At 38.5% G+C, this 12312-nt stretch overlaps 1 protein-coding gene across 2 annotated transcripts in view; it reads left to right on the top strand.

Annotated features, from left to right (window-relative positions):
- LOC101798073 (complement C4-A) overlaps positions 1-12312 on the top strand; it is a 54332-nt gene that overhangs the window by 3812 nt on the left and 38208 nt on the right. The window contains exons 2-6 of one of the 2 annotated variants that reach the window (XM_005018336.6): positions 7179-7261; positions 9972-10164; positions 11020-11203; positions 11638-11708; positions 12052-12137. In XM_005018336.6, the coding sequence (XP_005018393.4) occupies positions 7197-7261; positions 9972-10164; positions 11020-11203; positions 11638-11708; positions 12052-12137 (599 nt within the window). In that variant the 5' untranslated portion in view covers positions 7179-7196. Of the gene's footprint in view, positions 1-7101; positions 7262-9971; positions 10165-11019; positions 11204-11637; positions 11709-12051; positions 12138-12312 lie in introns of those variants that run through there. The other variant, XM_027470782.3, reaches the window with a different exon arrangement.

The raw sequence follows: 12312 nt of genomic DNA, 5'->3' as shown, positions 1-12312 counted from the left end.
GGAACTTCTCATAGTTGCCCTGGTAGCTTGGTTTGCTCTGCTGCAGCAAGCCATGGGATCTTTGCTGTTTCAAAAAATCCCTCGACATCTCTGGAAGGGGAGTTAGTCTTTTTTGTTCTTCTTTTGTGCATGCAGGAGTTTCGCCCTTCTTTCCTCAGATGAAGAGAAATGATCCTTAACAACCTGCACTGAGTGCCATGGAGCTCAGGCACAAAGCTCACACATCCCTGCACCCACCAACCCAGAGCTGAACCCTGCCACCCCTAGTGCCTGGCTTGGGATAAAAGGGGGTCTCTGAAAGCAGGGATGGCATCTTCACAGCTCTTCAGGAAAACTTACTTCCATGGTGGGCAGCACATCTGCCCACTGGATGGCACCAGGGCTCTGTATGCACACACAGACATTCCTCCAGCATGTTGGCTCTGCTCCATCAGCAGACCAAGTAGTGCTTTGCAAATGGACACAGCAAGGCCCTGGGAGCAAAAAAAAACAGAAATTTCAGATGTTAATGCTGTCACTGAAGATGCACAATGCTGTCACAGATAATATTGTTTACAGGGGGACATGATCTTTTATACACACACTGTGGCATGTTACAGAGATGGGAATATTCTGCAGAGCAGTTGTGTTTCCTTTCCATGCAGGCTTCAGTTACACTTCAAGTCCAGCTCCTGGCTCCACATAGGACCATCCAGCGCAGGGTTCCCAGGGCCCCATCCAGGTGCCTTGTGCCGCTCTCCCAGGAGGAGCCCCCACAGCCTCTCTGGGCAGCCTGGGCCAGTGCTCAGCCGCCCGCCCAGCACAGAAGTGCTGCCTGGTGCTCAGAGGGAGCCTCCTGCCTGCCCCTTGGAGCCCAAAATACGTAGCAGGACACTTCCTCACATATTATCAAGGGCAGATCCAGGTTCCCTCCAAGATATGTTAACAAAATAAATGCAAACATCATTTGTGTTCACAGTTTGTCACAGTTACATCTTTTATCTCTAGGTGCAATGTGCAACCCACATAATCTGGGCAGGGTGTTACTGACCCAGTTGTTAACAGCAGGGCTTTGGGGATTTCCAACCAGTCCCCTTCTGAAGACATCAGTATTCCCAGATGCACCTAAGCCAGCTTTCAGTGTCTTTTTCTGTATCATTTTGTGGGAGGCATTTTTCTGCAAAATTGTGTTGGCAAGAGGGAAGATTTCTGCTATGATGGCTGTGCCCAGACAAGCAATACCCATCTGACAATACCAGGAGGCAGGTCCAAATATCTGCAAAGGATCAGATCTGCATGGGTAAATCTCTGCAAAAAGAAGAGATCAGCATGCATCACCTGAGCAACTGCCCCCCTGAGCTCCTACAGAAGTCATTCTGATTTTCCGTTTCAGCAAGACAGGAGATGCTCTGCCCACTCCCTGGGGAGGCACCAGAACTCCTGGCCCTGAAACGTGTGATAACTGAGCAGATTCTAATTGACAATAACAGCACAACTCTCCCAACACTGGTATCCTGTTCCCATTCCCCCTTTCTCTTTGAATTTCATCTCTGAACTTTAAAACCAAGGGATCGAAATAAGCAGGATAACTTCTGATCCATGCGTGGAGTTGGCCTGAGCTGACTTGGGTGAGATGGAGATTGAAGCAGAGCCTTTTCCCAGGCTTAGGAGAGAAGCTCTTGTTCCTCGTGTTTCTCAGGGTTACTGCGTGAAGTGAATGTTTTAGATTTAATTAGCAGATTTGAGCAAATGAAAGGAAACTGCCTGTGACAGGCAGGCACCCAATGAGATGTAGTTGAGGATGTTATGTGCTGGTTTTTTTTTCCTCCTTTTGTTTTGAAACATTTTTGAATATAACAGTAGGTCAGGAAACACAAGGAATGAAGGTCAGTGGTGTTTTAAAATTAGTTCTCTAAATTCTGCCTTTAAAAATGTCTGGCTTTCCTTGGTTTCATGGTATGCTCCCAAATCTGCAGATCAGGATGTGTAAGCTGGTTGTTTAACCTCCTCAAAATCCAGGGTCCTTAGTGAGAACAGCAAAATCTAGGGTACATTGGTTTTCCTCTTTACAGAGACTTTATATATATATATACATATATGGTTATTTATATATATGATATATATATATATATGAAACACCTCCTGGGTTTGTCTACTGCATTATATATATACAGTGCAGTAGACACAAGTAGGAGGGCTAAATGCAGAGCATTTAAAGGAAATATAGGCAAAAAGGCCAATTTTTCATGGCAATAGCAACTAGAGCCTATATTCACTTTTTAATTCATGACAGATTAGGTAAATTAAAAAAGAATAATTTCCATTCACATTGGTGCTAGGGAGAAATTACCCTTGCAGTTAAGAGGAGCTTTTCAAATTAGATGCACACTTCATGGTCTGCTGTTGAAAAAGGATTTGAAAATCTAATTTTCTGTAATGTCAGGAGTGAAATATTGCCTTTTGTGTTTGTCACAGTTCTCTGTAGTGCAGCAAAGAGGGCATCACTGTAGCACTGGTTTGTGAAGTGTGCTCTGTGAAGTTGTCCTTTGCACCTTCCTGCCAGACAGAGCAGAAACTGAAAGAAGAGTTTGGTCTTGTTAACATTTAGGCAGATTAAGGGGGGGAAAGGATTTTTGGAAGAACTTCAAGCCAAAGAACAAAAACTACTGCTGGTGCTCACAACATGGTGAACACCTATAGATGAAGGTATTCCAGGTGAAGCCACTGAAAGGACAGAGAGCATACATTCAAAATCAAGTCTATCTCACCCAGTTAAGGTTGGCTAGTTCCTTCTAGCACATATCTCAACCCCAGACTGCTGAACTGAACTCCGGGTCAGCAGAAGAATCAATAGCATACCTGATGAGTAAATATGAAAGGACTTTGCCTTTAGACAAAGGGCAGGCAGAATAATTATTTTAGGGTGAGTTTTCTGTGGTCTCTCTTTATAAGATGTGTTAGAGGCTTTCAAATGAGAGTTTAATTTTATCTTACTATGTTATATTTTAGCATGACTTTGGACTGGACTGTTTTGTGTTACAATAGAAATTACAGTCCCAGTCAGTCTGAAGAATTTGTGGTACAAGAGAAGCAGTGAAATGATCGTTTAAACTAACCCCATGAAGGACAAATAAAGCAGAAAGAATTTTAAGACTAGTTGTATAAATAATTATGGGACTGTATACACTTGCTTTTCTATGTTTATGAGAGAGAGTGAGAAAATCCTTATTTAATTATAGTAGTTTATAATTTATACATATATAGTTTATATTTTGGACCAAACAAATTACAAATTTCAAATAAATTATGTTAAGAGTCATACCTCACAGAGAAACAAAATTGTGCAAATCCAATTAAAAAAAAAAAAAAAAAAAAAAAGTGAAAGCAAAATAAATAGCTTTTGCAAGGTTCCCTTTAAAAATTGATCCATGAAAGTGTTTCAGTGTGAGTTCATATGTGGTAGAGCGTAACAACTGCCAATCCAAAGAGCTATTTGTATAGCTGTATAAACAGACCTCGGTCCCCTGACAAACAAGCCAGACCAGACAAAGGAAACCTCCCAGATAAAGACAGGCACAATAGCGAGATTTTGGTGTGACCCAGAGTTTCTTTTCCTTTGACTTCATGTTGCAGGCATCTGCAAAGTGGTGTCTTTTCAACTGGGAGACATCCTTAATGTGTTTCTCAAGGAAAGGCCACTAAGCTTGAGGATGTTGTGTTTTTTTTTGTTTTGTTTTGTGTTTTTTTTAATAATAATAATATTATTATTATTATTATTATTATTTTATTATATTATTATTATATTATTATAATATTATATGTTATTATTATTATTATTATTATTATTATTATTATTATTAATGTCTGACCATGGGTGGCAGCCATGTAGACCGAGTGGTGGAACTGTCCCTGAAAATGGCCTTGCCATACTCTACATCTACTGCTGCTCTAAGATAACCTCCCTCCTTATTTTCCCTTTGGTCATGCAGTAATGAGAAGTACTTATTTTGCAGTTAACAAGCCTCTTCCGCTCCCCAGGGAGAACAGAAACCATATTCCCTAGAGATCTTCTTCCACAAAACCTCTGCCTTTTCTTGAGCACAGACTGTCTTTGTGGTGGAAATCTCTGCTCTTCTTTACCAGTCTGTTTGTGTTTGGGAGGCCAGAGGCCCTGAGAAAGTTGTGATATTTGGCTTACAACTGAATCAGTGTGGTCGTGCATAACTGCAGTGGGAATGAGAGGGAGGGGAGGGAGAGTAAAGTGAAAATAACTTTTGTTTAACAGTTCCTGTTTCTGATGTCCTGAACATCTCCCATAGAGCACAAATATGGACCCAGGGGACACTCGAGTACCTTCCCTCACCTTCTCCCTCCTGGCTGACAGCTAAAAGGAGTGGAAGTAGAAGCCAGTAGAGGAGGATGAAGGCTACTGGAGAACTCACTTTGAAGGCACAGGAAACAATTACAATTTCCTCTAATTTCTTCAGGATTGCTGACTCTGATGGCAGTCCCTCATCGGTGCTCACCTTAATCAATGTTTTCTGTCTTTATTATTATAATAATCTGGGACATAAATTTTATTTTTCCATTGCAGGATAGCTCAATTAAGCCTACTGAATTTATCAATGCCATAAGTGTATCACTTGTTGGCCTGGTTGAATTTTCTCCTATATTAAATACTGGGAGAGTATTCAGCTGATCCAACCAAATATTATTGCAATGGGGCTAGTAAGGCATCATTTTGCTAGAAAGAAACCGAAAGAAATGTGGAACAAACATTTAGATTGGTTTCTGTCCAACGGTCTTTACAGTGTCACAGAACATCAGTGAACATCACAGCCTTATAAAGCAAATATTTCCACATTTCTTAATTTTATACTGAGAACAATCCAAGGCTGCAGCCCATTCCTGTGGCTCAGTTCAGATATCACTTCTATGCTACTGAAATTTGGCTGTCCCAGCTAAAGCCCCGTGTACAATTGGCGCATTGTATCTCCCTGCCAACAAGAGTCAAGCAGAGGCTCCTAGAAAATGGTCAGAAAGTCTGAGATAACTGGTAACATTTCTAACATAGCAGTATTTTATGTATAAATTGATTGGCATGGTAACGAGAAGCAAGGCCCTCTGGAGCAGTCAGCTGAGTGAATTAAAAAGTCTCCTTTATTCCTCATCACAGCTCTCACACAGCCTTAGGTCTCCGTGATGACAGAGTCCTATATTTGCCTTGCTGTGTTTATTAGCTGTTGAATTACTGCATGTTCTGTTCTTCAAGAATAAGTCTTATGGAGATCATCTGACTCCTTTTTGCTGCAGCTCTTTGGGACACTAGTGATCAGAGAAGCCTAGATGGGCTTGGTCAGAAGACCTTCCTGAATCAACAGTTTATAATTAGGTTAAACCTCTGAAAGTAACAAAACAGCCATAATAAAAATATGATCATTCACATTTCCACAAGCTAAATTCTTTTTTTTGTTTGTTTGTTTCATAATATTTTACACATTTATTTTTGATGGGCATAACAATTCTCGCTCCTCTGAACTACAGGACGATTCCTACCACCTGCTAATATAATTTCAATTCTCATTGTGCTCTTGCATGAACTTCATAATTTGTCTCAAGAACTACAGCATTAATCAAAAGTGGAATAATTTTACCTGTTAGTAGATACTTACCATAAGTAGATACCTGTTACGCTAAATTGTCTATGTCCTAAGTTGTCTTTTGTTGTTGTTGTTTGTTTTGTTTTGTTTTCAAGTCAGTCCTTGCATGGGATAAATTTCAGTGTCTTGGCATAGCTTTTGATGATCTGAGTTTGAAGCCAGAAATATTTTTGTTGCTACTGCCACTGGTACTTTCCATGACCACCACACTTGCCATCCATCCGTGTATGTCGCAGAGGGACCTATCATGTTTGTGGCACAATCAGGGTAAAATACTGAACTGCCTTGTTGATGCCTTACAGCTTCTTCTCTTCCCCTGCCTCCTTCTCTTGTAAAATCTCTTGCTGGAAAATGCAGAATTGAGGAGCTGCTTATGTCAGCAAGGCAAGGGGTGTCTCCTAGGCGAGGGATGGGGTGAGGTGGGGGTCCTTTCACCCTGACAGCACAACACATTCAGACCTTGCTGTGAGGGTGAGGTCCTCTTACAAATAACAGTATGCTGCCTTAAGGTTTCAGTTGCTAATAGTTAAAGACACCAGCTTAAATGAGGTAGACTAAAGTGCAGTTTAACCCCAGACCTTGAGGGCAGCCACATGACCATTTCTGGGATGTGAGCTGCCTGAAGATCAGATGGGCATTTTTCCATTTTCAAGAATCAACAAAATGATGTTTGGGAGACAACAATCCAAGGCTTGCAAAAATGAGACACAAAGTGAGTTGCAGTTTGTTCTTTCATTTAGCTTTGATCAAAACTGGTTCTTGCACAAGCAGTTACATTTCAGACATATTTTTTCCTCTTTTTGAGTATTCTGCATTTAAGGCATTGCATGTCTATTTTTTGAAGATGGAATGCCTTCCACTGATGTGTCATCTTACATGTTTATGCTAAGAGGAGTATAACGACCCTCTGGGAAAGCCCTTGGTCTTGACCGTGAAGGAAAACTGTACTAACTAGCTCAGAGACATCCATTTTAATCCCACTAAAGTTAAAACAGATGATTTCCCTTTAAGCACTACAGATGGGATTGAGTTGTACAGGCAGATGTCCACCACAATTCCTTTTGTGCTATCTAAGCCAGAAGGAGCTTTCTCTCACCTTTGCTGGACTATAGAGATGCCTGGAGTTAAGTAATAACATAGAGAAGGGATCTGCCTCATGCAGTTGTCCCCATTTTTGATTGCTTTAAAACCTCTCTTTTAGCCATGGTGACTTGTTTGATTTTGGGATTGACTTGGTAGTATTTGTGGGAATGCTGCACATGATTGTTAGTTACTGGAAGGTGACCATACTGAAGCTGGGAAGAGAATGAATGAATAACCAAATGTAAAATTCTGGCTAATCCAGAATGTCTCTCTCCCAAGCTATTAATTTGTGCATTATTAACATGTCTGTCATTATTGGTTGTACAGCTTTGCAGGTTATTAATAAATAACCAAGATAGGTAATGCTCTTACGTGCAGTGTGCCATCAGCCATTTCTTTCTAAGTGTACACAAAGGACACATTGACAGTGGATTTTTGGTATCTCCGTTTTTTCAGATGTTATAAAGTTTTCCAATGGAAAGGCTGGTGTTTTTGACAAGCTTTTGTTTGCTGTTAGCCAATACACAGCAAGCACCATCGTAAGTACATTTTATTATTAACTTTTTCACTCCTAAGAAATCCCTTGAAACAGACAATAGGATATGCTCATGATCTTGGCAGAGAATTAAAAAGCCTGTTCCTTGGAACACTGAAAATTTATGTAACCTTAAATAGAGAACCTGTAACTGCAAAAGGAGGAAACTTGATAGTGCTTTTGTTTTCCAACAGGAAAGATGTGCTCCCAGTAAAAAATAATTTAAGATGTCTTATTGAAGTATGATGTTCATAATGCTATTGCTGCTTGTTTAGCTTCTGTCATTTACAGGATCTGCAAATCTTGGGAAAAAAAAAAAAAAAAAGAAGAAGAAAAAAAGTCACTCCTTTCTATAATCGATTTAATACATTACAGAAATCAAAGGTTTCATATCTGGGAGAGCTTCAGGGCTTTTCTGTACTTATTCTTTATAAGTAAAGATATTAAAAATACTTTTTAAAGTAGATTTGCATATGTTGATACTGGTTCTTCTAGTTCTGGGGAAATAGATATAACTCTTTGAGAAAACCTATACAGCATGTTAAGGGTCCTTCAAACTGGTCCATAGGTCAGAGAGACAGAAGTCACTGTGTTCCCACCAGGATCAAGTAGATTCTGTCACTTGCTATAGCTAGAGGAGAGTTCTGATGATATATCTGGGGCAGATGGGACAAGCCCTCCTCCCCTTCCATGCCAGACCACACTTGAAGTAATCTCCTGCCCCACGTGCTTCTCTTTCTGCATGGCTTTATCAAGGAGCAGATTTCTGCCTTCTAGAGATGCATCTGGATGCGTGCTTCATCTTCAGTAAAGCGTAGGCATTGTCTTCTGTAAAAAAAATCTTAGTGGAAATGGGGACTAAGGTATTTTTTTCCAAGGTAATTGGGTATGGGACAAACAAGGTGTTGAGTGGTCTAGGTATATTAAAATGAACATCATGCCAGAAAATATCATCATGATGCTTTGAGACCAGAGCTGGCTTTTCTCTGGCTAGCTGAGATTGTGGGCAGTGTAGGCTAGTAGCCATATCGCTCTGAGCTATCACATAACTTTTAAATAACTAACTGGGCTATTGCAGTGAGCAAATGTTGCATTCTCTTTTCTCTGTGTGAAGACATGTTGTGTATAAGTTCACTCCCCTTTTGCTAGAGCCAACAGACTCTAAGTGGGTGGCGTAGTGGCACTTTCAGAACAAATCCCCCTCAGTCTGCGAGAAATGACAATGAACACAGCTGAAAGTGAAAAATTTCCCCTCATCATTCAAGCATTTGAATGGACAGAGATGTCTTGCCTGACTAATGAATTAGAGAAAACAAATGAAAACAATAAAGATTGGGATCAAGTGTTGCATAAGGATAGATGTAACTGAACGACAAGTGTCATTAGTCATTGTAAACTAGAAATACTAGAAAGTAGTTTCATGAATGTACACGTAAAAATGACAAAACCTTTTAATGTTTATTGAAGTTTGCTCTGTGTTTTTCTTTCTCAAATTTCCTATGTTTATGTGAAGATTTACATTATGTAATACATTTCATTAATCATATGGAAGCAATTTTAGTTTCTATTGAAAAAATCATATCACCTTTAATCCCTCCTTGCTATATACTTTCATTTTATAAACTTAAGAAAGAAGAAATGTCAATTTTAAAAGGTAAATATATATATATATATATATATATATATATATATATAAATGCAGAAAAAAAGAAAGAAGGAAAGTTCAGTCAAGCTATTCTGATAATGGTGCAATCATTTACTTTTTACCTCTTTAGAAAACTTCTGCAAAATAATTGTCAAAAAATAGCTTTCTGAGCCCAGAACTGTTCTTCATGTATGTGCTATTAATGCCATTAATACATAGCTCTTCCCATAGTTGTCCAACTTTTGTGGGTAAAGGGTACTTGAAAAAAGAGGTCAAGAGTCATGATCTACGTTTTAAAGGTCATGAAAATAATTACTAAGTAATACCATGGAGATAAGAAAAAGGGAAATAATAGAGAGAAAACTGAATCTCAACCTGTTCCATAGTCTTGTTAAGGTTGTGGTCTTACTTTCCATGGTCTTGCATTACTAGCCTTTCATAAATGATATCATCTAAGGGAAGATCAGCTGCTTGAAATTCCATACATACAGTTACATATGAAATTGATACCTTCTGACATATTAAAGCATAACCTGGCATAATGTAGCTACTAGTACATCAAGATATGTGAATTCATAGTATCAAGTATGTACTTACAAATATCTATTCATATGCATTGGCTCTTAATCCATAGCTGTTTTTTTTTTTTTTTTTTTTTTTTGTCTTTAGAAAGTTGAGTCTGTAGAATTTTCCCCAAAGGTTCTAGGAGGCTATGAATAACATAGGCAGTCCCTGGCACATACGAATGTGTTTTTGTTGTTTTTGTGGTTGTTTTGTTCTTTTTTTCACCTGTCTATAGGGTTGATCTTTTGTAGGGCTTAAAAGTGATGATTCAGAAATTGGGGTTCAGTCAGGGAGAAAATGCCTTCTTTTAACATATACTGTAACTAGCAAGTGCGGTGGGCTAGGTCATCTCCACAAGGCCCTTCCAACCTCAGCCATTTTGTGACAGTGGAACTGACAAGTCCACTTATTTTTTTTTATTATTTTTTTTTCTATAAAATTCACATTGTCTGGACTTTGTATTATGCAGAATCATTTTGGTTAATGTACTTCTATGTTGTTTTAGATTTCTCATCACTGCCCCAAATGTGGTGCATGTGGGCACAGAGGAGACAATAACCATTCAAGTTCATGGAGCAAAAAGCCCCCTGCAAGTTACCGCATACTTCAAAGATGAGATGAGAAATCGGCTTCTATCAGAGAGAATCATCTTTAACCTTAACCAAGAGAATAACTACCAAGAGATTAAAAAACTGATGGCAAGTCTACCATCATAATGATGTTTTAACCACCTGGTGATATAAATTGCTTAATCATAAAATACATTAAACATATTGCTATTTGGAACAGATTTTGGAAGAGTGCCTTTTCATCACTGTAGATCAGTAATGAAATTTAATTTTAAAACATTTAATTGTTCTGTAATTCTTTTATGGATATATTTTTTGTTTATCTGTTTGTGCATGTAGCAGTTTAATTCCTGGGACTATATTCTTGGCCTTATTTTCTTGGCCATCCTACAAGAGAGGGGAAAGCTTGAAAAACTTGTAAGTTGTTTAATGTAACTTTACACCCACTTTACATCATTTGCTGCTGACATGATTCTGTGAAGTCCAGCTGCATTTGATTCAGGAGTACTAGTTTGGGATATTTGGTTGGAAAACAGCACACAGCAAGACTTGGTTTAGATCTGATAATTAACAAAGCTAAAAGCTGAGGTGTCAAATCAGGTTCCTCTTCAATAAGATGTTTAGAAATCTGCATGAATTAAAGTTCTGATCTCATGGACAAGATTTTAGCAAAGAAGGATTAGGGGATGCAGCTACCAAATGGTGTGGTAACTGAAATTTGACATGCATGTAGACTGAAGAAAAGTCACTGAGATTGAGTTATTGACACTGAACAATAAAAATTGTTATTTCTATGGCATAGAATGGAAGAATAACATTTCTATTTAAAAACAAGATGTCAAAGAAAGACTTGAGTATCTTCCATTGAATGGTGCTAATTAAATGGTTTAAGCCTTTTGGGTAGTTTTGGCCCCCAGCTGTGTGGCTCTGAAGTTACCAAGTTCATGTCTGATTCTATGTGGTTCTTCTTTTTGTTATCTTCAGGTCAAGCCAGAATTTCTGCAGCAGGATGTGTTCAAGAAGAGTAAAAGGCCGTATATTCTGCTTGTCACCGAAAGCAGGGACCTTTATAAGGAGGCTGTTGAAAACATCCGCATCCTCCTGTCGTCCAAGAAAGGCTACATTTTCATTCAGACAGACAAGCCTATATACACACCAGATTCCAAAGGTTAAGATGCAGCACTTTAGATGCTGAATATAAATGTTATAAGGGCATGATTTTAAAAAGTAAAAATGACTTGATTCTAGTTAATGTAAATCTTGTTTTTAACCCCAGCTCTCTCTGTGCATAGCACACCACCACGCTAGAAATGAAATAAAAAGGGAGTGGGGGTGGGGGTGGGGGGGAAGGAGGTAGAGTGGTGAAGTTCCCTGCATATTTTTCAGAAGTTGCTTTAAAGAGATACTTGTTCAATTATATAACGTGTAAGAATATGGAAGAACGCAATCTTTAAAAACAAACAAACAAAACAATAATTTATCTTATTGAAAATAGTTTTATGTTAAACTTGGGACTCATGTAAGAGCTAATAATAATTGTTATCTAGAAAAAACAGAAACAAATATGTGAACACTTTCTTTTTTTTTCCTTCTGCTAAACAGTAAAATACAGGATCTTCATTTTGGACAATGCTATGAGGCCAGCAGAAGACACAGTTACAATTACTGTGCTAGTGAGTATACAAAAAAAAACCACTACTTTTAATAAATGCTTAGTCAGAACAGGTACTATGAAGGGCTTCCACAAAAGGTACAAGAGTAAAGCTGTATATATATAAAAATATATTTTCTCTCATCTCATCTCATCTCATCTCATCTCATCTCATCAATACATATATATCGTGGGGTATAGCTACTAATTTTTGGCCAAAGTCAGGTGCATGGAGGGAGGTGTAAAGCATGAAAATTAAGGTAAAGAACTAAATAGAGCATGTCATCCTTAGGACCAGTATAGGAACTTGAGCTTCTTTCTTGGCACCTGTTTTATGTTTGCTTGTTTCCTCTCTCTCTCTACAGAATTCAAAAGGAATGGTGGTTAAAAAGTCAGAACGGAAAATAAAAACAACGTTTAGTGAAAATTTTGAAATACCTGACATTGCCGAGTACGTTACTATGCCTTGTTCATTAAAACAGTTCACACGTCCAAATGTCTCTTTCTACAGGCTTCCTTTAGGCACCTCATCTTGGCTTTAATGTTAATACACTATGGTTAACAACCTTTATCCTGCTAAGGAACAATTTGTCAAACTGCTTAACTGTCTGCACTACTGTATAACT

Source organism: Anas platyrhynchos, chromosome 1 (assembly GCF_047663525.1).
Source record: "Anas platyrhynchos isolate ZD024472 breed Pekin duck chromosome 1, IASCAAS_PekinDuck_T2T, whole genome shotgun sequence".
In the NCBI taxonomy this organism is placed as follows: domain Eukaryota; kingdom Metazoa; phylum Chordata; class Aves; order Anseriformes; family Anatidae; genus Anas; species Anas platyrhynchos.
This window is presented reverse-complemented; position numbering and strand designations above follow the sequence as displayed.